The following is a 27,908-nucleotide window of genomic DNA, read 5'->3' as shown; positions in this document are numbered from 1 at the left end:
TTTCCACGTGCCTACAAGCTATGCTTCATGCTTTACGGGTTAGGGAATTCTTCCCATCTATCCTCTTCTACATAATTCAATAATAATAGTGACGGTAATAACATATTTTACATTAATCAATACTTTAAAAACATTCAATTTCTATTTCTTGCGCTAATATTTCAATACAAATTAAACAAGCAAAATTATTTCTGACTAAATAACTTCTGCAAAAGGTGTAAATTTAATTTACAAGTTCATATTTTTATTCACTCCCAACATAAGAATGTAAATTTGCAAAAGAATACCATCATCTTCCTATTATATATATATATATATTAAATTATGACTAACAAAAAAGCTTTTTACTTTGATTTTGCATAATGGGAAAAGGGGAGGTGAATGTTTTTTGCGGTGAAAATAAAAAGTGAAAAAAGGATGTGCCCGACAAGTTTATGTCCAGCGCGTATCGTACATTCCCTACAACGAGTAAAAGGAAGATTTGCTTCAATAGCCCCATAGGCTTTTCAAGGGTGCCCAAGGCAGAGCCACTAATCACGGAATAAGCAAAGACTTAATACGTCGTTATTACAAATTTAATGGAAATGCCAAAAAACGAAAGGGAAATCCAAGGAGAAAAACACTACCCATTAATGTTTTAACTGCTGAAAACTACACGGGACTACATACTCAGAATATGGAGAACTTGGCCTGTATCAGACACTAATTGTATGTATATTGTGATAGAAAACTGTTTACTTCTGCTGCAACCTCGTACGCACCCTCCACACATCGTCCCAATGCCACACCAGATACATAATTTCCTCCCAAGAAAAGCCCTTCAAACCCACCGCTGTTAAGAGCAGATTTTGCAGCATCTACAAGGTCTAAATGACCAACCAAGAATTGTGGAATTGCTTGCGGCCACACTCTTACACCTAATACAAACGGATCCTTTGCACTCGGATTTATGAGCATCTTTCTCAAATCACGGTCGACCACCTCCACAAGCTTGGCCTCAGTCTGTTTACAGAAACTACAACATCAGTCAAAGTAAAAATGAAATGAAGCTTTATGGAATAGAGCCCTTATGCATAGCCCAAAAGAATAGTAGTTATTACACAGTGTTGCAATATATGTAGTTGCCTGGATTGGTGAAATGTAAGCAATTTAGTTTTAGAAATAACTACATGTCAAGCAAAGCCTCAAAAATAGCATCAACTCTTGAGGAGACATAGCAGTGCCAAAACTTAAGTTCATGGGTAAGACTCCAAACACAACTAGTGTATTTACAGAGCAAGAGCATAAAAACATGGTCCTTTTTCTTCAAAAAATGATCCTATTTAGTATCTGAACATAAAGTGTCAATATGCTACTACTGGATCCACTTATCCATATCATCCACATATCCTCAAATTATACTTCAGAACTCTATTACCTTGGACAAAATCCCACGGTTGGTAGCTCCTCCAATATAGTTCAGGAGCAGAACCCTTCCTGCTGGCGCTCGATTAGGAAAAAGCGAAGAGCTGTATATTGTTCCTGCAGGAAAGGAGTTGATAAAACTTGAAAATTTTGGTATGAAAATTTTCAGCATGTCCAGGACAAGCTATTTTTAATTATCAAACATTAATCACTAGGTAAGAGTTTACAAACCTAAGGTTTCCACTCCTTGGCTGCGTGGATGCAATTGGCCGAAGCCTTTAAGTTCACCATCGATCAAGCACTCAGTCCGAATTGCTTCCTTTGGATATGAGATGGACACTGCTGCAACTGGCGGGTAATAGAATTTTGAGAGTGCATCTGCAGCAGGATCCTGAAAAGAAAAAGTAGTAATGGGTAAAAACTCATTAGAAACTCTACCAAAGTAGACCAGCAAGAGACCAGAAATTGCTGACTCAAAATATCTAGAAAATATCCTTTTTTTGGTCGAAAAGAATATAAATAATCAACAGAGGCACCAAGGGGGTCTCAACCTCGTACAAAAGGGACAAACAAATTACAAGATAGAGCCAGCTTTCTCATCATTGAGGTTCCCAGAATACTCTCATTTCGGAGTGGATGACCTTCAAAAGTAAACTATAAGGTACAGAACCACAGCACTCAAAGAGTAGTAAAGTCACCAATAGAACCATTAGAACATCTTTATTTCTAACCAAATTGTCCATAAAATCAAGAGGCCAATGAGGCCAATAATAGTCTTCTTAGTCCAGCCTGCTCGACTGCCCTCTCCTACTTTCAGTACAGCAAAGATTAACCTACTAACCACCCACCAACTGATTGCCGATACCCACAACCTTCTCCCTTCCTTACCCAATATAATGAGATGGGGCTCATACTCCCTCCCTCCTAATACAGTGGAGTGGCTAAACCAATTGTCATGCTTACATTCCCATGTCACATTAGATATCAGAAATGACATCCTTGGGTCAACACATAGGACTTTTCCAGTTCATTCAACAAATGCATTACAATGATCACAAAGAATGGTCTGCCACCAGGACTTTGAGGTTGAAGGTATCCATATGAGCCTCCAAGCAGCAGGATTATGTAGAAACCCCATACATAATCTGGAGAGTATCTTCGGGTGATCTCCAAACTAAGAAGCGGAATAATTCTCTTCCATAATAGGGATATTTGCTCCTTGTAGGACCAATTCTATTGTGTATAGTTTCCTTTTCTAATTCTTTCCTAACAATCTTCTATATATACCTACCTGCTGTACACTGTTGGAAATGAATACAAATCACACTGATTTAATTCCAAAAAACTTCATGGTAACAGAGCAAGTTCTCTGAACCCTGGAGAAATTTTTTTCTTTCGCTCATGATCAAATACGGAATGGCCATGGGGAGGACAAACAAACTTTCTGAAGTTACGTCAAGGGCCAATGGAACTATTTCCATCAAGTCTAGTGAAGCAGAAGCCCCCCAAATTTCGATCACTGGCCACAAGGTTAATAGAAATAACTACTTTCAATGGTCTTAATCGGTCAAAATGGAAGTGGGAGAGAAGAATATCTCACTGGAGAAATAATCCAACCAAGCATTAAAGACCCAAAATTCCGAATTTAGAAGGCCCAAAACAATCTGGTCATCTTGTGGCTGATAAATTCCATGACCAACAACATTGGTGAGAATTTTTTGTTGTACACTACAGCTCATGAAATCTAGGAAGCAGCTACGAAATTCTACTTGAGCAAGGAAAACATGTCTGAAATTTTTGTTGTTGAATCTACTTTCCATGACCTGCAACACGAAGACTTATTTGTAACCCAGTATTATGGCACCCTCACTCACCACTGATAGTGCCTAAACGTATTTGAGGAGCTATCTTGGGGTTGTCCAGACAATGGGAAATGATACAGAGAGATTCCAGAAAGGAAAAGAATTTTTAAATTCCTCACAGGACTGCACAAGAATCTAGATGAAGTTTGGGAAAGAATAATAGGAACGAAATCATTACCTGGTAACTGTGAAGTGTTTTCTGAGTAAGAAGAGAAGAAAACATGAAAAAAAGTGATGCTGTGAGGCATTCATTGGTCCACCAACTGAGCAAAATTCTGCCTTGGGTGCCGGTGGCTGTCATCCCAACACAAGCAACTGGCAAAGGAAGGAGAGACCCTAGTGTGATCACTGCACAAAGCCTGATCACAACTTCAACAATTGCCAGAAAATTCATGGAAAACCAGCAGACTTAAAGACCACATAATCAATCACAGGGAAAGGATGACAAAATTATGTCTCTATTGATGAAGCAGCTCCCCTTAATGTGTCATGCGCATTTAGCAAAGAACAAACAGAAGCCCTTCAAGAAATGTTTCTTCAACAAAACCCGATCCATAATAACATTGGGATTGGGAAAACCGCACAAAAAAGTAATTCCTATTTTGAAATAACCAAAAAAGTGATTCTTTAAGTGCTCTTAATGCTATTTCAGGAGGATAAGATACTCAGATCATTGATTCAAGCTCATTTGACCACATGATGGAAAATGCAACATTGTTCCATGAATATAATTTGTGCAATGATAATCTTACCGTGAAAACAGTGGATGGATCTCACTCAAGAGTAGCTGGAGCAGGTCCTATTCCCATTTCAAGGGAGTTAACACTAAATGGAGTTCTTCATGTACCAAGTTTAGACTGTAATTTGTTATCAGTAAGTAAATATACTCGAAACCATAACTGCATTGCTAAATTTTCTTTATATGTGTGTGAATTTCTGGATTTAGGTTCGTAGGAAACAATTGGCAATGCTAAAGTGAGCTTCAGATTCTCTCCTTAAGCAAAATGTAACTCCTAGAAGACAATTCAAAAATGGAGTATGGTATGACATTTTGACTAGAACACTCAAACTTTGTTTGCTTTTAATAATCGTTCCTATTCTTATTAAAAAATTAAAATTTGAAAAATTTTCATTGTGAAGTGTGTCAATTACCAAAGCATACTAATATTTTATATCCTATGTTGCCTTACAAAACATCTATACCTTTTTCTATATAGTGATGTTTGAGGACCATCTACAATCAACATCATCACTGGGATCAACAACAACACTGGTACTAGATAATTTATTCTTTCATGGATAATCATACTAGAATTGTATAGCTATTCCCTATAAAAGAAAAAAATCAGAAGATGACCATATCTTCAGAAAAGTCAATATTAAGGTCTAAACTCAATTTCAAACAAGAATACTCGGACACTAAAGTCATTGATTCAAGCACATTTGACCATATGATGGAAAATGCAACATTGTTCCGTGAATATAATCTGCGCAATGAGAATCTTACCGTGAAAACAGGGTATGGATCTCACTCAAGAGTGGTTGGAGCAGGTCCTATTCCCATTTCAAGGGAGTTAACACTAAATGGGGTTCTTCATGTACCAACTTTGGACTATAATTTGTTATCAGTAAGCAAATTTACTCAAAACCATAACTGCATTGCTAAGTTTTCTTTATATGTGTGTGAATTTCTAGATTTAGGTTCGGAGGAAACAATTGGCAATGCAGGTGTACTCCAGATTCTTTCTCCTTAAGAAAAATGTAACTCTTAGAAAACAATCCCATAATGCAGTATGTGTTGAGCCTAGAAATAACCCAAACTTATTTGAATAATTCTAGCACAATTTTGCAATGACAGTATTGACCAAAACATCCAAACTTTGTTTACTTTTAATAATCTTTCCCATCCTTATTAAAAAATTAAAATTTGAAAAATTTTCGTTGTGAAGTGCATCAATTATCAAAGCATACTCGTATTTTATATCCTATGTTGTCCTACAAAGCATTTAGATCTTTTTCTAAAGTATATAGTGATGTCTGAGGATCATCTACATTCAATGCCATCATTGGAATCAACAACATCACTGGTATTAGATGGTCTACACTTTCGTGGATAATTATACTAGAATTATATAGTTATTCCCTATAACCATATCTTCATAAAAGTCAATGCTATGGTCTAAACTCAATTTCAAACAAGAATACAAGTAATAAAAACTGACAATCCAAAAGAATACTTTAAAAGAGAGTTGGGCACATATCTTAAAAAAGAGAAAACTGTTCGTCATAGTTCATGGTTGATACCCCTTAACAAAATGAGATAGCTGAAATGAAAAACAAATACCTTTTAGAGGTTATTCAATCCCTCATGTTCACCGCTCAAGTTCCCAAGTTTTTCTAGAATGAAGTTGTTCTAACTAAAACCTACCCCATCAATAGAAAGTCATCTCGGTTTCTCAACTTTCAAACACCCTATAAAATCATGTTTCAAGTCTTTCCTACCACACTGCTTCTATTTACTCTATCTATCAAAGTTTTGAGAGTTTAGTTTTTACTCACATACACAACCATCATAGAAACGAACTTGATCCTAGATCAATCACATGCATCTTTGTTGTTGTACCACTCAAACTAAAAGGAGCAAAAGTGTTATTCACTTATTACGAGGAAGTTTCACAATTTCATAAATATTATTTTTCATGAAAACCAACCATACTATAAAATTGATATTCAATGGGAGAAACATACACATGAATACCAACTTTGGGACTCCACCAGTGACCCTATCTTCAACAATACCTCAGAAGATCCTCATCCTCTTCCAACTAAACCCAATCAAATTCACGATGAGACATCCAAACCAACTTAGTCCCTAGACTAAATGGATCCTTGATCAAAATTCCATATACCTCTAAGACCACCACCTACTCAACCCACTACAAAGACTAAACTATGTGTCTACACCAAGAGAAACAAGAATCAAGATGAGAAAGAGCCGCAGCCACCAAATCAAGGCTATGAATCCAGTTCAGATCCAGAACCCCAAGATCCTTCAGGTAACATAAGATCATATCCCCCTTCTGAAGGTTTGTATAGTGATGATAGATCTATTACATTGAGAAAGTAGAAAAGAGTATGCACTGATCATCCATTACAATTTTGTATCAGATAAAGGTCCTATCATCAACTCACCAGGCCTTTATTATCAATATTTTTTTTTGAAATACAGAAGACGGTAAATGAAACTCTTAAAGTACCTAAATGAAGAGGTGCAATTATAAAGGAAATCTGAGCCTTCTAGAAGAATGGGACATTAAAAATAATAGAATTACCATATGGGAAACAACCAATTTACGGTAAATGGGTCTTCAAAGTCAAGCATAATGCTCATGGCAGCATCAACATGTTCAAAGCCCGCATAGTAGCCAAAGGCTTCACTCAATCTTATGGAATCGTTTATTAGGAGATATTTCTACCTTTGGAAAAAACTCAACACAGTTTGTATACGGATGTCTCTTGCAGCAACTCTGGATTGGCTAAAAAACTCAACACAGTTTGTATACGGATGTCTCTTGCAGCAACTCTGGATTGGCTACTGTTTCAACTAGATGTGAAGAGTGTCTTTCTAAACGGAGAATTGGAGGAAGAAATCTATACAGAAAAAACCATAGGGCCTTGAAAATTAAGTCATGACCAAATAAGTTCATAAGCTAAGAAAATCTCTATATGGTCTAGAATAATCTCCAAGAGTGTGGTTTGGTAGTTCATTGAAGCAATCAAAAAGTTTAGATATAATCAAGGCCAAACATATTACACCATGTTTGTCAAGCATGATTCCTCAGGAAAAAGAGTCATTCTCATCGTATATATAAATGACATAATATTTATAGGATTAAAGACCTCAATCCTTATATTAAAAGAAGTCTTAGCAAAAGAATTGGAGATTAAAGATGTAGATAATCTCAAGCACTTCTTGGAAATGGAAATTGTTAGGTCAAAGAAAAGAAGCTCAATGTCTCAATGAAACTATGTGTTGGACCTCTTAAAGGAGAATGAGATGCTTGGATGAAAGACAACAACACACCTATGGATCCCAAATTAAATTGGGAGGTAAAATTGATAGTACTCCAGTAAAAAAAAAAAAAAAAGAAAGATATCAATGTTTTGTAGGGAAATTGGTTTACATGTCATATATCATACCAAATTAAATTTGCTGTCAGTTTGGTAAATCAATTCATGAGCACCCAACTGAAGAATTTGTGGAAGCAATATTTCGGATTCATAGGCACCTACAAATGACAGCTGGGCAAGGATTATTTTTCACATAGAACACAAATCAAGAAGTTGAGTTATATATCAATGCGAACTAGGCTGATTCTATAACTGATAGGAGATTCTCTTCTGGAGACTGCACATACGTTTGGGAAAATCTAATCAATTTGAGAAGTAAAAAACAATCAATAGTATCCAGGAGTAGTGTTGAGGCTGAATTTAGAGTCTCAGCATATAGCATCTACAAAGGAATGTGGCTATAAAGAGTATTCTATGAATTGACGATTCCCTCTTTAGAGCCTATGAAGATTTTCTATGATAATCAATTTACAATATGCGTAGCGAAGAAGCTAGTTCAATATGATCAAATAAAGCATGTTGAGGTTGATAAGTAAAAAACAATCAGTAGCATCCATGAGTAGCGTTGAAGCTGATTTAGAGTCTTAGCACATAACATCTATGAAGGAATGTAGCTATAAAGCACATTCTATGAATCGAGGATTCCCTTTTTTAGAGCCTATGAAGATTTTCTACGATAATTAGTTTACAATAAGTATAGTGAAGAACCTAATTCATCATGATTGAATAAAGCATGCTGAGATCGATAGACACTTTGTTAAAGAGAAGATAAAGATGGACAATATCCTTCTGGTACATCCAGGCCTACCACCATAGAGCAAATATCTTCACCAAAGCATTACCCAAGAAGAATTTTGATGACCTTAATTCAAGCTAGGTTTGCTCAAAATTACAAACCAGCTTGAGGGGGAGTATAAAAACCCTTATCTAATCTGGGGGGTATCTTCAGGTATCTGCCAATTAAGAAGCAGAATAATTCTCTTCCATAATGGGGACATTTGCTCTTTATAGGACTGATTCTATTGTGTATACTTTCTTTTCTGTTTCTTTCCTAACAATCTCCTATATGTACCTAGCTGCTGTACACTGCTGGAAATGAATAAAAATACACAGATCTGATTCCAGAATACTTCAGATTACAATTAGGGCAATCTTCTTTTTGCACTTACCCTTAAAAAACAACCTTTATATAATATGAAATCATGATAAATTTGAAGTAAATCTGTAGGTTGATCAACTATAAATTTGATGAGATTTTACTACTAACAGATAAAAGTTTAATCCTACAGGAAAAAATCTTCTGAACAAGAGATCATATATAATAGATTTAGTATGTCCTATGTCATATAGAAACAGGAGGATAACGTCTACCTAGTGTTTACAACGAAAAGAAAAGATTCAGTATGTCCTTTGCCAAATTTCTCTGGCAGCATCTAAAGGAAAGATTCAATTATTGAGGACCACTCATCTTCAAACATTTTCAGCCAAGGAAATTAGTAATCTATGATCCAAACAAAAACAGGTTAATAATGACTTACAGAAAGAGGGCGCAACAGACTACTTGCAACATGAGATGGAACAGTCATGACCACACTTTTGCTCTGCAATGAAACCAATCCTTCTGGAGTTTCATACGTCAAACAATATCCTCGATTGTTTAATTTAATAATACTTGAAAGCTTCCAAGATAATTTAACTTTGCTACCCAACCTGCCAAATATAAAGCAACTAATAAAAATATTTTATAAGGAGCTGATTTCTGAGGTGGGAAACCATCAGAAAAGTGCTCTACAAGGCAGTTAAAAATGATGTTGGTCCATAAAGGGTATCTATTTTCTAAAACATTCAATCAACAAGCAACATCACCTTGCAGAAATTGCCTCAGGCAACATTGTGAGTCCCTTCCTGAAAGATCCAACTGTTTGTCCCTTTGGTTTTGGCAGACGCCTGCACATTAACAAAGTTAGTGCTTTTGAGCATATAAAAAAAGAAAATAATACAGGCCTCAAAGCAAGTGTATATTATTACGGGTCACGCGGTGGCTTGACAGTGTTATTTCTCTCCTGGATTGCTTTAAAAGCGCCTCCAATAATGCTGCCACCAAGCTGTTCCAGTCTCCAAACCTTTCCAAAAGCTGCTTTCATGCTAAGTTTTGAAGGATCACCCGCATAAACACCTGCATAAACAACATTGACTGGTTTAGAAACCCTGATCTCTTTGGGAAGTGAAACAGACACATGTTCTGATAGTTGAATGCATCTCAGTCAAAAGATACAATATTTGCGCAGCTCATTTATCACCAATCCATATATTGTCCTGCTTATTTTATACAGCATTAAAAATACAAATTCATAATGCTAACCATAGCCAGTAATGAGATATGAATAGGGATTGTTTATCGTCATTAATATTGTTCAAACAAAATTGACTCGATAATCATGGAAAAAGATTGATATAAAATCCAGTTTCCGGCGTCTGCAAGTGCAATCTATTTCAATTTCCACTATCAGTCATGTCATGGCTGCCCTCTGAAATTGCCTACTCAAGATGATGCAACAGCTTCAATCATATGCAAAAGCATATTTCTTTTCAATTCTGGGTAATGAATAAGAAAGTTTTGCTTTTCGTGCACCCATAAAAGATAGCATGTAGCAATAGAAGACATTCTGCAAAACTCATAACAAGGAACATGAAGCATCAAACACACATAGCATAAACAAACATGATAAATGATTGATCAAATATTGTTATAAAAAATGTGTCATGTATGGAGTAATTGACAAAAAGCTGTACAGCATGTACTACAAGATACTGAACCGTTCCAGGGTTGTCGGCGCTATGGATCCTTAACCATCACCTGAACAAAATGGCTCAATTAGTCGCTCAAAAACCTCATCCCCAAGGTTGCGGCGAACAAACTCTTCAACAGATTCCTCATGACCCTGTAACCTTTGTCAAAGTCGAAAATAATGAGTAAATTCAGTCAATAAGAGCATATATACATGCGTTTCTAGAACTAAATCTTTTCCAAAATAAATCTAAACAAAATTACAAGAAAGTTGAGCACAAACTGGAGGAGCAGGGCGAATTCCAATGGCACCAAATCCAGCCCTAAGCTTTCCACCAAAGCTCATCAAGTCAAAGAATGGCAAATCAGTTGGCTTTGCAGGCACTGGCCTTAATTTCCCATTCCAAAAAACAAAGCGAGGTGCATTAGGGTCCCCTAGTACCAAATCATCCTTCAAGCCACTATCTACCTGCAAAGCATGCATATAATCCCAAAAAAGTAAATGAAAAACGACCCAGCAGCGAGCTAACAGCAGCACAGCCAAGAACCCTGACTACCATGGAAGAAATAAAATGCTCACAAACACAATTATTCGTAGGTAATATTTTTTTTTTAAAAAAAAATTTCTTTTGCACATCAAGTTTGTGATGTTATTAGCGTTGCTACATAATAAATCATGACATTAAATGTTTGAACTCGAAATAGCAATTCCATTGTACAGTTCAAGTCCACAGTAAACAGACAGTTTTATCACTCTAACAAATGTCTCGATTTCAATAGTAAGTTCAAGAAATGGTAAACTAATCGCCATAACCAATTCACTACTCCTGGAAAAAGCATCAATGCATTACGTAATTAGTTAAAACCAAAGGAGAAATCTCAGAAACGCACCACCATGGTGAGAATAGGATCAGACGGCTGGAAACTGTTGGGGCCCTCTTCCCAGAGGTACCCGTCCCTCTCAACGGTGGTTATGTTGCCGCCGACGCGGTCTCTGGCCTCGGTCACAATCACATTGGAAGCAACATCACGGTGCTTCGTGGCAAGTGCCTGCGCGATGCAGAGGCCACTAATCCCACCCCCGACAATTACGCAGTCCGCCGTGGGGATACCTCCATCGTCGATGTTCGATGGCGAGATGGTGGAGCCCTCCGCGATCGAGCACTGGAGCCGGAGAGAACTGTTGGTTTTTACTCTGAGGTTGGATGTGGAGATTGAAGGGAAAAGGGAGTGCCCTGTTGGCCGTAGCACAGACAGCTCCATAAGAGCCGCCATGGCGGGGTAGAGAGAAAGAAGCGAGGAAGGAGACTGCGTTTGATTTGGTTGTTTGTTACTGCCTCTACGCACAGCATTTGCGAGTAGAAACAATTATCAGATTGCGTTGATTGGGTTTGTTATCCATAAGGGCAAATCTTGGGTGTGCACGCTCATACCTCTTATGCGTCCATTTTCGATATTTGGTTTTTGAACAAATTATAAAACATGAATGATTTACATGGCAATAAATAAAATTCAACTTTATTTGCTAAATAAACAAAAACATAACTGAAAATATGATAATTCAAAAAAATTACTATAACATTATTAATAGTCCATAATCAAAAAGTGGTAATAATATTAAAAATATATATATATTTTTTTTTTGTGTAATATCCAAATATACTCAGGTCTATAAAAACTAAAATCATTAATAAAACTTTAATAAAATTAGTCAATATTAATTTATAATGATCTTTAATTCTAAATGTCATTTATACCCTTTTCTGTTCTTATGAGAATCTCTTGAGTTGCTTAGAAATTTTAGGAAAACTGAGAGTTTGGTTATTTTGTTATTGAGGATTTGGTTACTTTTGCAATTTAATTACATTCATTTGCTTATGGATTTTTTTTTCTTCTTCTTCTTGCTTTTCAAAATTACTACTTGGTAATCTTTGAAATTTTGAAATTGAATTGAGCAGAAGGGCAATATCGTCAATTACAGATTGACCCCTTCGCAGTGCGCGCCATGTGTGTGTGTATATATATATATATATATATTAGAACTACTAGGTCGTTTAACCGACAGACCATTAATTACTTCATACTTTCATAACAAACCATTTCATTTTCCCGCTTCCTTTTGTTCTTCGCTTTCGCGCTCCTCCAAAGTTTGAAATCTACTGTCTCTTCTCACCACCTCGAAGTTTGATTATTCTCTTCTCTAGATCGTTAGTTTTTTTGGTGGTTCTAATGAAGTCTCTCACTAGAGATCTCCTGAAATATGAAGTTGGAGCTCCGTGATTTTCATTTGCAAGCAAACTGTAAGGGTTTCTTTTTTTTTTTTTTTTATTGAATCTCACGTATCATGCTGTGAAACTTGTTCAGTTCCACTTTGCTTTAAGATTTTTTCTTTTCTTTTTTGAGTCCGCATTTGGAATACTAGTATCCAAATACAGGATACTCTGTGCTCTGCTTTCTATGTCATTTTTTGGGTTCCTCAGTTTTCCGGACATTTTGCTCATTAACAAATGCGGGCTGTGATTTTAAATCTGAAACTTCTCGATATTTTTATTGTTCCAATTTGCAATTATTATTTGTCTTCCTGCAGATTTTCTCTTGAATTTGTCGGTGTTGATTTCTAGAAGCAGGTAAATTCTGGTACTAGAAAGAGACCGTGATATTAGGGTTTTGCTAATCCACGTTCTACCATTCTGATTGTCACTGGAATTCTTTTTAAAGGCATCTTGTTCTTGTTTTTTCTTTTTATTTGTTAAATACACCATCATATGATTGTTTTATCCAAAATTTTGCAGGCTTCTTTCTCTAATTTTACTTTCGCATTTTGTTATGTTGGTGGAAAAATTGAGGGCGATTTGGTATTGTATGTTTATAATATAATGGATAAAACTGAACTCTTGTTACTTGTAGCCATAGTTTTGAAATGATCTAGTTGGGTCTAATATTCTGCTTCTCTGGTTCCAAAATATTCAATCGGTTAAGTAGACAGTGACACTCTTGTTTTCTGGATGATTTGTACTAAGATAAATGAGGTTGAGAGATGTACTACGTCATGTTTGCTTCTTCATAGAGATTATGTTCCCTTGTTAACTGTCAAGTTGCTGGTTTGCAGCGTCTAATGTTCTTGGTTATGTGAGTTCTTAGGTCTCTTTGCACAGATGGAGGTTGATCTGCAACAAAATTTACAAGGGGTAAGTATCTAAATACGTTTTAATATTTGACTGGTTATAGAAGGTGTATATGCTTCCTAGTCGCTGTTGGTTGGTAAAAACATTTATTCTATGTTCCTGTATATTATTCTCTTTGCTTAGGGATAAATTTATGTATACTGTAACAAGATGCATATCTGTTATTTCCCGAGACTGATAAACTATCAACATAACTTTTAGTTGATGGCTCTGTCTATTTGTCTTAGTCTTGTTTGATTATGATTTAGTAGTTAATTTTACTTGCTACACTTGCATATGTCAATCTATAAATTTGATGGTTGAGCTTTACTTACAACACCTGTAATGTACAATTTGTAAGGTCTGTGAATGTGTTTGTTCATGTGCAACTGTCCTTGGTCCTGAAATCTGCTGCCAATTGACTTCAATTCATTATTCACTAGAATTTATGCAAATCACAAATTGTGTGGATGTGCATATACGTGGTCTTTCAGATCTGCAGATCTTCTGCAAATTAAATGTCTGACATTTTTGTGAAACTGTTTTTTAGGACCAAAGGAATGACTACCGGGGCTTTGGAAGTGAATATCAGCCTTCTAGTCAATCTAGAAAGATGTCAGTAGGAGTTATGGCTGATTCATTTGCTAAGAAAGTTGGAAAGAAGGATCAGATTATTGTGCCAAATACAGAGATGTTGAATACTGAGTCAGAACCAAAACATAAAAATGAAGGTCTCACAACTGCCATAAAACGGAAACAAGATGAGGCTCATGGGCAAGTATCCTCTCCATGGATCACTACCAGATCCTTTTACCAAAAAGTTCCAACTTCGGGTACTGATCTTTCCGTGAAGCAAACTTCGAGTTTACCTGGTGCTGGTGTGAAGCAGAAGAAGCCTAATGGAGTAAAGCATGCACCATTCACATATTCAGTAAAACTTTTTGCAAATGAGACCTCTGTGTTACAGTCTGTTGATGGTAAGCAGGACAAAGTTAATGGCATAACCAACAAAATGAATGGAGAGAAGGGAAGAATTCCAGAGAGGGTCGAGGAATTCACATTTGCAGCTACACAGGAAGTCCTTGTGCCGCAAAAGGCTGTGAATGTGATGAAGGATAATACAGACAAGGCAGAAAACAGAGGTACTGAGGCTTTGAGAATGAAACTTTTGGAGATTCTGGGTACTGTTTCTTCCCCAAAAAGTCAGTATTGTAATTATCAGGACCATAAGGTTGGAGCAAGTAACTTGGATTCAGCTCAAGTTGTCAACCGAGAGGATGCAAAAAATCTCAAGCCTAGACAAAATTCAGATACAATAGAAATGGATTCTGGAAGTCCTGTCCCTGCTGTTAACAGACCAGTAACCAGGTCTTTGCTCCACAAGAGAGCTGCAAACAAAGTGCAGCCAAGCAAATCTAAACTTGGTTCATCTTCTAACTGTAAGGGGAGACAACAAGAGAAGAACATTTTCTCTTTCCAAAAAGAATATCAGTGTAAACTTGATAATGCTGCCGGTACTAGGTCTAAGAGGAAGAGAAGTCAGAGAAAGGATGCATTTAAAAGAGGAACAGTTTGCTTTACTGGAGAGGATGGTGCAGATTGGATTCACAAAGAAAATTATGGCTGGAAAACACCACGAAGTACCAAAAAAACATCCTCATTTAAGAAAACAGGAAATCACAATGTTACGCCTCCTGTGGATAATAGTGATTTCCAGGAAGCACAAAATACCATCCAAGAAAGAGAATTGAATCAATCATCTGTTAGAAACAAGGAAAATCAGCAAAGTGATTTGGATAGTCCTGCTTCAGCAGAAAAAGGACACCAGGAAGAAAATATTGCTACTACATCTCTTAAGAAGTTTATGGACTTGCAAAATGATTTAGAAAGTCCAACATTTGGAATTAAAGCTCCCAAATCAATCCCTTCACCCACCTCCATGGCAGAAACCGTCCAAATGGAGGAGAGTGATCTCAGTCTTCCACCAGAAGAGAGAAGATTTAGTTTGGAAAATATATGTTCCATCAGGACTTTCAAAACTTCAAAACAATTTGATTATGAATCAAGCCCACAAATAGAATTATCTGTATCCTTTTGCTATTGTGAGAATTTGAGTGCGATAATTAGTCTCCAGAAGTGTGTATGCTCTACTATAGTCTTTTCTGCTTTTGCCTTCCCTTATTGAACTTCAGGATGACTTAGAGAAGTTCCAAGATTATGCAGCAAAGGAACAGACTCCAGTCAAGTCAAGAAAGGGTGCAGAAGATAACCTGTCTGAATCATCTTTAGGAGAGGGACTTCAGGTTCACTTGCAAAAGTTTCAAGATTATGCAGCAAAGAAACAGACTCCTGTCGAGTCAAAAGAAAGTCCAGATGATGGCCTGTCTGAGTCATCATCATCATCAGGAGACTCCGACAGCTCTAAAGAAGGTTCACCTATTATTCAATGATATTACTGTACACTTCTAATCACTATTGCAAACATGCAGACTTCACTTATATGGTGGATATTTTTATTACTAAATAGGTTCATTTTTGTTTTATAATGTATTCTGAGGTGCCGCACAAGCATGGCATCTTAGAGCATCAGAAACACTTTCCTTGTGATGTTTCTGGAAGCCCTTTTTGACATTTATGGTTATATCATGATGGACCCAGCTTCTATGATTTGCATATTATCCCAGAGGGGTCTACACTCTTCAACTAAAGAACAATAGGTAGCAACAATTCTAATTCCTTGTTTCATATTTTACTTTCAATTATGGTAGGATGTTAACGGATTTTTCCCAATTTATGCAGTCAGTAAATGCAAAAGGCTGTCTGTCCTTTCCGTTAGTACCCTGGTAGAGTCCCTACCGTTGCATCTACTTGCAAGATGATTAACATAGAAATCCATAAAAGATTTTGAGTGTTTTGTTTTCGAGTTTCCTTGTCTTTAACTATTTTGGATACAATTAAGACTCAGCAAAGAGAACCCTACAATTTCTAAAATTTTCAAAACTTCGATAATTTTCGTCCATGTCTTTCATAGATTAGAAATAAGGATTTATACAATAGACATGATAGTAACAGTTTCTCTTTTTAGCAGGATGTAAAACTGCTACAACTGCCTATGACAACTGCTAACTACAGAAACTGCTAGAATTGCATATTATAATTGCTACAACTGCTTAATCTTATCTTCCTAGGCTTAGTCAACTCTAAGAACTACTTGACAAAATTTATTCCCATACAAACTGCCCATGTACAAAATATAACACCTATAAACACATATAAAACACCCAAAGACCTAAAGATAATTTGTTCTGAACAACAAAAATTTTCTTCCTCCTTTCATACACTTTGGCAGATGGGATTATTTTTTGGTGTTTAAGATCCCTAACATCTCATAACATTAGCTTGCTATGTTGTTTTTGGACTTAAAAGCCTGTTAATTTTCTGAATTATAGTTCTGATTTTATCATTGTGGAAATGCTTCTGTTAAGTTATTTACTTGTTGAGACTTGAGTTCAATTTCTTGCTACGAGGTGTAGGCAGCTTTACTGGTTTGAGGCAGGATATCCAGTTGACAATCCTCTTTTAATATATTTGCAGTTTCCTTAATTCACTATATTTCATTTTCCTGATTTCTTCCAACATCCCATTCCTTCCCATCACTTCTATGTTGTAATGCATTCACGAGGTAGGATGTGTTTTTATGAACTTGAGTGCTACTGCCATTATTCTTTTATTTTAATTTAAATTGTTGAATCAAGCATACCTTCTTGAATATCTGATCTTGAAATTGTGATGGGTGCAGATAAGTAGCCAGTTACAAATAAGGGTCAAAAAACAAACTAGCGATATCTCTAGCAGAAATATAGTTCCTAAGCAGCAAGAATGAACTTTTAATCCTGAGAAGAAATACTCTGATGCATAAGAAAAACTTGAGATTGTTTTTGCCCCTACTTCCAGGAGGCCCATGTCATACCGATGTTGCCACTATGGATCACCTTTTGATTCAAGTACTTCATGCCATATGCATGTCTTATACTGGATTTTTGCAGTACCTATCAGTGATCATTTTGTAAAATTCTTTGTTGCTTGTCCATCATCATATCCCCTTTGATGATTCTGCTTCCACAAGCATAAATACCATTCTCATTTCCTTTTTTGTTACAAGTAAAAGAACTATCACTGTAGCATCCATGATCTGACTGTCTTATAACTTTTGGATTTTTGGGTACAATCTTTCAAAGAAGTGATCAGACAGCTTGATTGAATATAAGCTTGAAACCACTGCAATGAATATGATACCGGCACCTTTGTGTTGTTCTATTCTATATATTTTCTTCATTCCTTCCCTTTTTCTTCCTCCTAAATTTTAGTCACCAAGTTGACTTTATCCAATGGTCATGAGCAGGTCAGAGGGAAAGAGGGACCTTTTCAGGGAATTGCTCCCCAGAGAAATCAAAATTCATGCTTTCTCCAACTAAAATGGTCTCAGATCTTAAAGGAATTCGGATTGATGAACTTAGTCCCAACTTACCCTTTCCAGAAGGTAGAAATCCACTTACAAATATTTATCTTACAAATATGTATCTCCTGCTCTTCTTATCTGTAAATGAAAGTTCATTTTTCATGTCTTTCTGACAAAATGAGTAGGGGTTCATGAAAATGATTGCTTAGCAGAATCTTCAGAACAGGATCAAGAGGATGGCTTGGGAAGGTTCTTTTTTTTCTATGCTGAGAACATTGGAAAATTTTCCTATGAATGCCATCTTTCTCCAGTACGTTCTCTTGGTGGCTGAGTGTAGCTTTCTTGACAATGTTTCAGCGCTGTCACAATATTGGCCTTAGCTTTAGAGAACTTTGAGAGAAAACTGGCATCAGCAGCAAAGAAAAAGTCCTCTGAAATTCTGATTTCTGTTTCCAATGGGATAAAGTTGCAGCTACAGAATGCTGAATCCCAGATCCAAACAGATCTGTAGGTACTTCCAACTGACAGATATTCTCATATGTGATACTAATTTCTCAGGTGTGATCTTGATGATCTTTCAGAGAGAACCTGACTAGCCTCAGTAACTCAAAGAGAAAACATGTGGAAACAAGATTGCAAGGTAGAGAATTAGCATAATGACAATTGCATTGACTTTTAACTGAATTTTGTGAAGTCCTACTCAAACCTGTGTGACAGTCAAATTGCGTTTGCCCCTGTTCTTCCTTTTTTTCTTATCTGAAGGAGGGTGTCTTTGTTCTTGACTTTCCGTAGGGAATTTCTGAAAATGGCAAAAACTGACTGTGATAGTATGCAACAGTACCTGTTAAGCCCTTGAAATTTGTTGAGAATGTTATATATTCTGAGCACTTGATTTATGGAGTAATGAGTTTCTGTTATACTATATACATGGTGAAGATTACTTGGTCAAGTTTTTGCTATCCTAGCGTCTGGAATTCCCATGTTTAAGATAGGTTGAGGGTCTGGGTTTCAATTTGGTGATTGTGTTTCTTATCAAGAAAGTTCTATGATTTGTACTTCTTTGGAAATCACAACCTTAACTGTGAGATAAAAATTACTTTGAGTTTTTAACAAAAATAATTTATTTTGTGAATAATGTTTACTCGGAAATGAAAATAATGTCAATCTAGCTGCAGACTATCATAACATTACTCTTTTACCATTTAAATTTACTTATATGTTTATGTTGATTTCAAGTACCATAACAAATGCTAATAGTTATATATGCTGAATTATTCTGGTTTATTAGGTCTTAAAATTTGTTTCTTGGGTCTTGCTCCACAGTGTACACTTACAATCTTTACATGCGGTATGCGTATCTTGGCTTAAACTATTGGGTACAAAATGGGTCACCTACAAACAAAGCAATTTCTTTAACTTGATGTGCAAGTGCGGTTCTCTAACTTTGAACAATTATAAGTGTATTACCAATGTTTCCTAGTAAACCGTTCTCATAGGGGTTTTATTATTATCATTTCTGAGATCTATTTCTGCTCTTAAAATTCTTCTCTTCCTAATGTTGAAATGGTGATTTGCACTTTCTTTTTGAAAAAAAGAAAATTTTGCAGAACAAAAGGAACGTTTTAGGTTATTACATGAAAAGTTTAAGGAAGAGATTAGTTATCATATCCAGGATTGCAGAAGCATCATTGAGGGGTTGGAAATGCAAAAGATTGAGTTGAAGGGAACTCAAAAAAAGCAAAGTGAGAACTATCATTGTCTTGAATGTGTTTTTTAACTCCATACATGTTTGAGTAAACTGTTGCTTTTATTTTCCTAAAAGTGATTCAATTGACAAAACTTATGGTAATCACAATCTTTTGGCCTTTTATGAACACCACGGGCCAAATTATGCTCGTACATTGTTTTTTTATCATGTGCTTTGGAATGAGATATGAATGATTTATTTTGATCAAGCTTCTCTCTATGAAGATTTTCTAATCAACTGATGGACTATAGAATTTATTATATATTATTGAACATTTGGATATCAAGGAAAAACGATTTAGGACAGTTTCTGCACAAGGCTGATAAATGTTAGTTATTTCAAGTGACAGAAATCTAGTCACAAGGTTAAGTGGGTAGGAGTTGGTTAGTTGCAGAAAGTCTAGATACCCTTACTTTAAAGAATTATAGGTGGGAGCATAAAGAACAAATTTTCTAATAATAGTTAACTGCTAGGCAAACTGCACTTTTAGGAATTCAATCTAATACATTTATGCTACCAAAGTACACTTCAGCGCCATCTGAGTGCATCCATTTAATTTAGTTAGTAATACTAGTCGCCTGGCCTCTTCAGCAGCCTATTCTCATATCTTATATTCACTCATGGAGGAACCTCAGAAGTGGTGCAATTTGCTAGTTTTGCCGCTGGCATGTCTATCTTTGGTAATATGATAGTTTTGCCGCTAGTATGTTTATTGTTGGTAATATGGCAAAATTTATAATTTGATTTGGGATATCTACGAAGAGTGGATTCAAACCAGACTTGACATGCACTAATGTATGTTACATTTAACTAGCTTTCATAAACTTCATGACTATGTACATTTGGCATTGTAACAATGCTTCATCAGAAGAATTTTTTTCTGTGATATTTACAGAAACATCACATAAGAAGCTTATCTCCCAATTGGAAGAAGCAGTTCAGAACCAACTTGATGACGCCCACAGAAGAATCACAGCTGTTAATGAGGCATGTTCTCTGTTTATTACGTATTATCTGATACTACCGAGCCTAATTCTGGAAGGAAGAGTGATCACTTATGGAAGTGTTGTTTGTATAATGTGCATGTCATCCTATTTCATTGCAGTTGGCCAGAGGAAAGATGCTCCAATTGAAACGAATATTAGGTCAGTGCCTAAAAGAGGGTATCCTGGATTGACGTGAAGACTTCCTCTGGTAGAAACAGACGTAGATATCTTTGTTGATGTATGAGAGTTGATGGTGTCTAATCTTTTGCGTCTAATAGGTCTTCAATCTGGTAGTTGCGTTAGTATTATGTCCCACTCTATAAGAGTTGCTATTTACCTCTCAAATGATTTTGGAATCACTTACTTAAGCGTACAAAAACAAGTTCTTTATAGTATTGTTGAAATTGAATTCTTTTGTATCCATGGTTTTGTTTATGCTTTGCTTTTCCATATGTAGTTAGAGTCAATCTCTAAGATACTACCTGAATTAGATTTTTGATATCGCGACGTGTTTATCTGGTAAATGGGCTCAAAGTTGCAATGGAATTGAATACATATAATGGACTAATAAGGTCAAAATCATGGATCGGCCTGTATTGGAATTCTGTATATGATGTCATCTCTAATGTCTATGTTCGTATGAGTCTGGCCATAGACATGTCAGTTATTGCACGTGAGTACGCGTGGGTTTTTACTACACTGGTTGGTGTGGCATTTCTGCTCACAGCCTTGTACGATGTACCTTTCACTTCATATTTGCTTGAACATTAAAGCCGGTGATAAGTTGTAGCGCCTCATATTGCTTGATTTCTGGCTTGACTCATTTTTTTTTCTATAATTATAATTTACTTGGAACAGTTGCGTGGTGGAATTAGAGTAGAATGGAGGGGTGTCAGCTATGTCGTCCTTTAGTTGTGATTCAGTGGCTAAAATATTTGTAGGGTCTTGGTGACGTGCCTGCGAGTGGTGCTGGGAGTGGGTGATGTGTTGGAGACTCTGAAAATCCACGTAGGCCAAAGAAAGTGGAAACCTGAGGGGGGAAAAGATTAATTACTACAGTAGCACCCAGCTCCGGGAGCATATTGTACATGAGAATTTGGTACAATATCTGACGCCAAAAACTGCTGATTGGGGTAGGTTTCTAATTTCTTTCCTCCTTATCATTGTAGCTGTCTTGTCCGTCTCCTCATTGGTAGTGTCGTTGTCCGCTTGGTGAACGGACTGGCTGAGATTTTGCTTCGTCACTCGAGTCTTGTGTGGTAACAGGAAAAAGTTCGAAGACAAAAAACATGAGCACGTGAATCCCACGCCTTCACGTGAACAACACGCTTTTTTCCATCCCCAAGTTCCTATTCCACCGGTTCCGACTCTGATTGGATTGGATGCTTTAAGGATGTTGACCCGTGGAAAACTGTCTCTACAGCTGGGGGAAAGATACCGTAAATGCCCTTCGCCATAAATGCTATTTCAAACATATAGATGTTGGATATGTGGGTCCCTCCCTTCCCTGCCTATTCTTCGGGAGTGGGACCCCAACACCACGTGGGTACTTCAAAATGGGCTTTAGAAAGCTCTTGCAATAGAGTGTAGGTTGTGTCCTTGTCACAGCCTCCGACTTCAAATCGAAGATAACGAAAACGATGCCCCGATATGGCTACACCTTTTTGTTTTGTGTCCACCAAATTAAATAATAGTATACATCGGCTTATGTGGGCTGGCTTAGATTTTAGAAAAAGCAGAATCTTCTTTTGAAAAAATTTGAAATTTTGTTGAATGACAATTAATGTACATAAGTAGGATAACAATGAACGGGAGTGTAACAAAAAATAGTAGGTTAACTATGTTATAGAAATTCCTAGTTGAAGAATTATCCAATGTATAAATTTGATCAAGAATTTTTATAAAACTGTATAATAACATTTTTCTTGATTATTAAAATGTGAGAAAAATATTTAAATCTTTTCTCACATACCTTAATTGATTTTTGAATAATAAAGCATACATTTTGACAAGTAATAGTTAGATACAGGTTATGCCAAGTAAACTTTAATCATTCATTTTTCTTTGAAATATTTAATTTATTATTTGAATTTAAAACTAATATAGTTGTTCGAGCATTAAAGTCTTTGATATTGAATAAAAATTTTTCATATCAAACATGGTTGTTAGAAAATTAATTCTTTGCATACAAAATATCTAGTAATTTTTATTTTAAAGTGTTTCCATAAGTATAAAATTAATTTTTTTTTCCCTACAAAGGAGAAAGAGGAAACAAGCGAATGACAAAAATAAACAATCACGCCATCAATCTGCCATAGGTAGCGTCACAATATCCAAACATTAATTGTTCGGAGAGTGGATCAACCTCTTAAGGCCAAAGGAATTTCATTTGTCCAAGAAACCAAGCAATCAACATAACTATTCCCCTCCTTGTAGATATGTGAGATCTAGATATCTCACTCCCATCGAATAAGCACTCAAAGGTAACTAAATCGATTCATATCTATCTACAATGGTATGTATGGTTTATGAGAGTTTATTTAAGAAATTAGGAGTCTGTCTCAATAATGAGCTTCCACATCCTAATAGCTTAAGCTAGTTTAATACACTCCATGACCCTATAAAGCCTTGTTTGAAGAGTATTACAGGTACCAATATTATATATAGAGTCATCAACCGATTAATCCTTATCGTCATGAACGATGCCCCAAAAGTGGCATGTCCTAAATCATCATTAGTCTAGCTATCTGTGATCTTGAACCAATTAGGATTGGGAGCCTTTCAAACTACCTAATAATTGTTGACCACTAAGTAATATTGCTAGCTTGATATTCCAAAATCGAGAGGATATTCTCAAAGCTCATTAGTCGAGCTAAATGCTCAGTAAGCTCGAAGGCTCTTGTTCCTATTTTTCTGGATAAGTCATCTAGTAATGGGAAGCTCACTTTCCAATTTGCTATACCATGCATATTAATCTTCATATTTAGGTTCCAAAAAAATAACCTATTTAAAGGAAGAGAAAAAAAAATATGTTAAAATATTTAAAATCAATTATATCTATTTAGCCATGGTATAGTCATGGATAGCATGGAGGGTATCCTCTTTATCAGCAGAATATCGTAGCATTTATCATCGACATCAATATGTATATGTTTCTTTTTTATATTAGTAAGCAAGTGATTATACACCATTACCCACATGAAATGGTGAACATGCTTAAGAATATAAGGTCTCCAAATATCTTTCCATTTATTATTCAGTTTGTATTTTGACTGAGAAAAAAAAAATCTAATTAGCATTCTTGATGAAAAGTTATTATTACTAGTATGTGGCTTGTAAAGGTTTATCTTAGACAGACGTGAGTAATATGAGTGATCTGAAGATATATCATGGGGAAGAAAGCTAACAGATTGCTCTTACGTATACCACCTATGTGGGGAGAAATACTCCACCACCAATATATCCAACTAACCATGAGGGATCAAGGATTAAAGGATGTAGAGAAGCTGACAATCATCGATTCAGAGTTTTTTTTTTTCTAAAACTTAACATCAATCTCATTCCCAATATCTCATCTAATTCTGTTCTTAAGGAAAAAGGGATTTATGCATGAGAATTTTTCAAGTTATAGATCCATAAAAAGGAAGATAGATTGCCTACTAATCTCATGGAAAAATACTAAACTTTAAAAAACTAGACCTAGAGATTAGATGATTCAATGAGAAGTGTCATCCAAGCTTCATTAAAATTATCTTGTTTTACCTCGACATGCTCTAGATCCTTAAGCCTTCAAACTCTTTGGCCTAGCAAACTCGATTCTAACTCATTACATTAATCTTATGCTAACTCATCCTAAAATCTCAAATAAAGTCTCTAATGAGCTTGTCCATGTCTTTCATTTTATTACAGATGTGCTAGATAGTTCACATAATATAATAGAGTATAATAGATAATATGAATTTCGCCAATGTGGTACAGTCAGCACCAGACAGGTGGGGAATCTATTAACCAATGGGTCCTTTCTAGAGCCGTTCAACTAAGCTCTAGTATGTCTGCTCATTGTTCCTTTAATGAAGGAGAGGGACCCTTTGATATATAACTGAAATCATAATTTGATGAATTTTGCTCAATTTGTTTAGGTCTTGAGTGGTGGGGTACGAGACATTATTGAAGAAAAAGATTTGTGATCTTGTGAGTTTAATCTTCTAAGTAGAACATTTATAGAAAGCATTCATACAAAATTTTAATATTCTTATTTAGTTAATGAATGCATCAGTAAACAATATATGTGAGATGTTACGACTCTTATGATCAAACTTAAGTTAGATCTAATCTTTAGATGCGACTCTCTCATGTATGATGTAGGTAGCTTCTAGATACGTAACAAAGATGTAGGGTGAGAGTGGGTTTCCTTGGCGAATACCACAAGAGAGAGTAAGCATTAATCATGATTTACATGTTTGTGGTCGTGATGCAATGCATGGTGCATGTAATCCACCTAGTGGGGAACTACACTTTCAAGAGGGTACTCTTGATGAAACTCTAGTTTAATCTATCATAGACTTTCTCCATATCAACTTTGATAACCATCAAATCTTTCCTCCCTTTACGCCCTTTCATGATATGAATGGATTTTTGAGTGATAATAACATTATCAATGATTAGACACTTAGGAAAAAAGCAAGCCTCATTAGGCTAGATAAGGAGCCTAATAATATGCTTAAACCTATTAAAATTTATTTTATTCAAGATTTTATAAATCATGTTACACAAGCTAAGAGGCCTAAAATCAACAAAGGTCTTGACTTGACCCTCTTTAGCATGAAGATAATAATAGTATAAGTAATTGCACAAACATCAATCATCTCTTGAAAAACACCTCTAACAAAATTTTGAACCAAGGGCCCACCTTCTCCAAATACTTTTGATTTATATATTTCTCACCTTATGAAGGTCTAGTTCTTAGAGAATTTATTCTCTTTATGTAAGTATATACACTTGTGGTTAATTTCTAGTTAAATAATTTTGTTAACTATTATAACTAACTCTATTTTATATATAAGTTTTCTTGCATACACTAACCATTTAGAGGACATATTACTAAGTTAAAAATGCTCTTAAAAATTTGTTGCATGAGCAAATGGAAAGAACTAACAATTTTTCATATTGGGCAAGCTAATTTCTTGCATTCCCCCATTTTTGGAGGCTACTCTACCTCTATTTAAAAAAAAAAGACCATTAAACTATAATAAAATAAGTAGATAATTTGGTTGGATAATAAAATAAAAGAAAAGTGAGAAAGATATTTGCTTAATAAAACTTTTTATGTTCTTTTAAGTGCGATTGCCTAAGCTTAAGAGAATGATATTCTAAAGTTAAAAAATTTGGTTGTATCTAACAAATTGAAATTTTTTTTTTCTAATTAACGACAGACAAAAAAATTACAAGTACGTTTTTTTTTGTAATTTTAGCCATCTAAGTTACACATACATCTAAACCTTGGAAAAGTGTATAAGGTGGTTTACATTTTATTGAAATGTGAAAATTATTTACTAAGTGATATTAGTTAATATAATATCATTTGAGAATAGAATTGCTATAAATATTTATTTTATTGTATTTTTAAGCACTTACAATTTTTGTCAAGAAGCAAAACCTTCAACAAATTAAAATCACACAAAAATTTGAATTCAGAGTGAAAATATCATGGAATAATGGAAATCTTCAATTTAGTCTTCGAAGTTTTGAAGGGAAAAATCCATTTTTTTTCCCTCAAACAAGAACTCTCTCTTCTGAGCCACATGAAGTCTTGTTTTCTGAATCATATCAGAATACCCTATTGAATTTTGAAGCATTTGGTGGCTCATATTTGTGTGTGTGTGTGTGTGTGTGTGTGTGTGTGTGTTTGTGTACATATATATATATAGTGTCATTGAGCTTGTGAGACTTGATCAGCCTTGAGAGGGTAAAATATTTGTTTATAACTAATGAAATTAATGAAGTAGAAGTTGGTCATATTGAGATACTTAAATAGATGATGGAGGTCAGGAATCATTGCTATCTATCTCTTTCACTTGTATTCGGGTAAAGGATATTGAGAAGGAAGAAACAGGGGGGGGACGGGCCCACGTCTCTTAACCTTTCCCCAAAGCAAGAACCCAAAAAAAGAAAAAGAAAAAAAAAAGTTCTACAAAAGTCAATAATCCGTGCGGTCCCAAAAGAATTTTGCCTCCCAATCACTATTATATTATATAATTATTTTTGCAGATATTTATGATATCAATTCAAAAATAATTGATTTCATATTATATTTCTAGTGACATATCTCTTCTAATATATGGTAAATCATATATTTCAATAAAATATTAATAATATTATTATAATTTCTTAAATAAAACACTCAAGATGCATGACATGGTTTGCACTTATTTTTTCATAAATAATAATAAAAATATATACACATGTTTAAATTAGATGTCGAGTTCCAAATAAAATTATAAATTTTATTCTTTTTTTTTCCAGCTAAATGCACACAAAGATGCTCAAAAAAATTTATTTTACTTAATTAAGTGGGTGCTCAACCTTCTTTGCTTTTGTCTAGTTAATTATCCAATATTTTACAATTATAAGATTCTATGTTTGTGTTTAATTGAATATCAAATGTTTATCATCATATTTAATTGAGTATATCTTAGTATTAAATTTCATATTTTCTAGAATGACACATAATACATACATGACATATTCTCATCATTAATAAAAATCATGACAAAATCATTTTACTTTTTACTTTTTACGTTTTACGTTTTGCCTTTTATATTTTACCTAATAAGGAAGTACATGTAGTTAATATTTTACGTACAATTTTAATATATTTTTACATAATTATGCACACGTATTTATGAAAGCAGATATTATATCAATAGATTGGCTAAATATATTAATATGTTGAAATAAAATGAGTGACTTATTTGACATATTTGATTATTCAAATAAGTTGCCCAAGGAATCTAAACAATTTAAATTGGTTTAATTAATTTAAAACTAATTGTTACATATATAAATAGGTTTAATCCATTAATGATAAAAGTTCATATAGACTAAACTTAAATATATCAAATTTAGCATTTAAATGAATTGTGTAAATATATGATGTAAAATTTTGTCACCCAACAAACAAATAAATTATAAAATATGAGTAAAGTTGTTAATTTTTGAACCTACATTTGTCTTTGACATTATACAGAACAATTAAATGGCATACCAATTAGCTAAAAAAGTTTGTTGAAACCAAGTTAGTAAAGACATTAGTTTATTGATTTGTAGTATAATTAATCATTTTTCTACATGCACATCCGCATATCTAA

The 27,908-nt window shown here is 35.0% G+C and overlaps 2 protein-coding genes across 10 annotated transcripts; one reads left to right on the top strand and one right to left on the bottom strand.

Moving 5' to 3' along the window:
- Window positions 1–469: 469 nt before the first annotated feature.
- LOC110814131 (Flavin containing amine oxidoreductase family) lies at window positions 470–11,561 on the bottom strand. 2 transcript variants are annotated; one of them, XM_088219598.1, is made up of 10 exons: window positions 11,077–11,561; window positions 10,469–10,654; window positions 10,255–10,339; window positions 9,426–9,573; window positions 9,264–9,344; window positions 8,936–9,107; window positions 7,467–7,568; window positions 1,636–1,795; window positions 1,418–1,521; window positions 470–1,002 (listed from the first exon to the last, which is right to left on the bottom strand). In XM_088219598.1, the coding sequence occupies exons 1-10, from the start codon at window positions 11,458–11,460 to the stop codon at window positions 703–705; spliced, it is 1,722 nt and encodes a 573-aa protein (XP_088075724.1). In that variant the 5' UTR covers window positions 11,461–11,561; the 3' UTR covers window positions 470–702. The 2 variants fall into 2 exon arrangements, with proteins under 2 accessions (XP_088075724.1, XP_021897188.1); XM_022041496.2 differs by lacking the exon at window positions 7,467–7,568 and having other exon boundaries at window positions 11,077–11,556.
- A 670-nt stretch (window positions 11,562–12,231) lies between these two features.
- On the top strand, window positions 12,232–22,392 carry ASY3 (asynaptic protein). Of its 8 annotated transcripts, none has more exons than XR_002539623.2 (13): window positions 12,233–12,485; window positions 13,327–13,373; window positions 13,900–15,435; window positions 15,542–15,779; window positions 17,752–17,889; window positions 17,994–18,057; window positions 18,166–18,315; window positions 18,390–18,448; window positions 19,404–19,550; window positions 20,451–20,542; window positions 20,661–20,700; window positions 21,483–21,674; window positions 21,808–22,392. XR_002539623.2 is itself a non-coding variant. In XM_088219735.1 (12 exons), exons 1-12 carry the CDS (start codon window positions 12,446–12,448, stop codon window positions 21,491–21,493), a joined length of 2,562 nt encoding a protein of 853 aa, XP_088075861.1. In that variant the 5' UTR covers window positions 12,233–12,445; the 3' UTR covers window positions 21,494–21,675. The 8 variants fall into 8 exon arrangements, 6 of the variants coding, with proteins under 6 accessions (XP_088075863.1, XP_088075861.1, XP_088075862.1 ...); XR_015819037.1 differs by having other exon boundaries at window positions 21,792–22,392; XM_088219735.1 differs by lacking the exon at window positions 21,808–22,392 and having other exon boundaries at window positions 21,483–21,675.
- The last annotated feature ends 5,516 nt before the right edge of the window (window positions 22,393–27,908 follow it).

This window comes from Carica papaya, chromosome 5, assembly GCF_054855325.1.
Source record: "Carica papaya isolate Zhongbai chromosome 5, ASM5485532v1, whole genome shotgun sequence".
NCBI classification, from domain to species: Eukaryota; Viridiplantae; Streptophyta; class Magnoliopsida; order Brassicales; family Caricaceae; genus Carica; species Carica papaya.
Note: the sequence above shows the minus strand (reverse complement) of the source record. Positions and strands in the feature narration are given on the sequence as shown.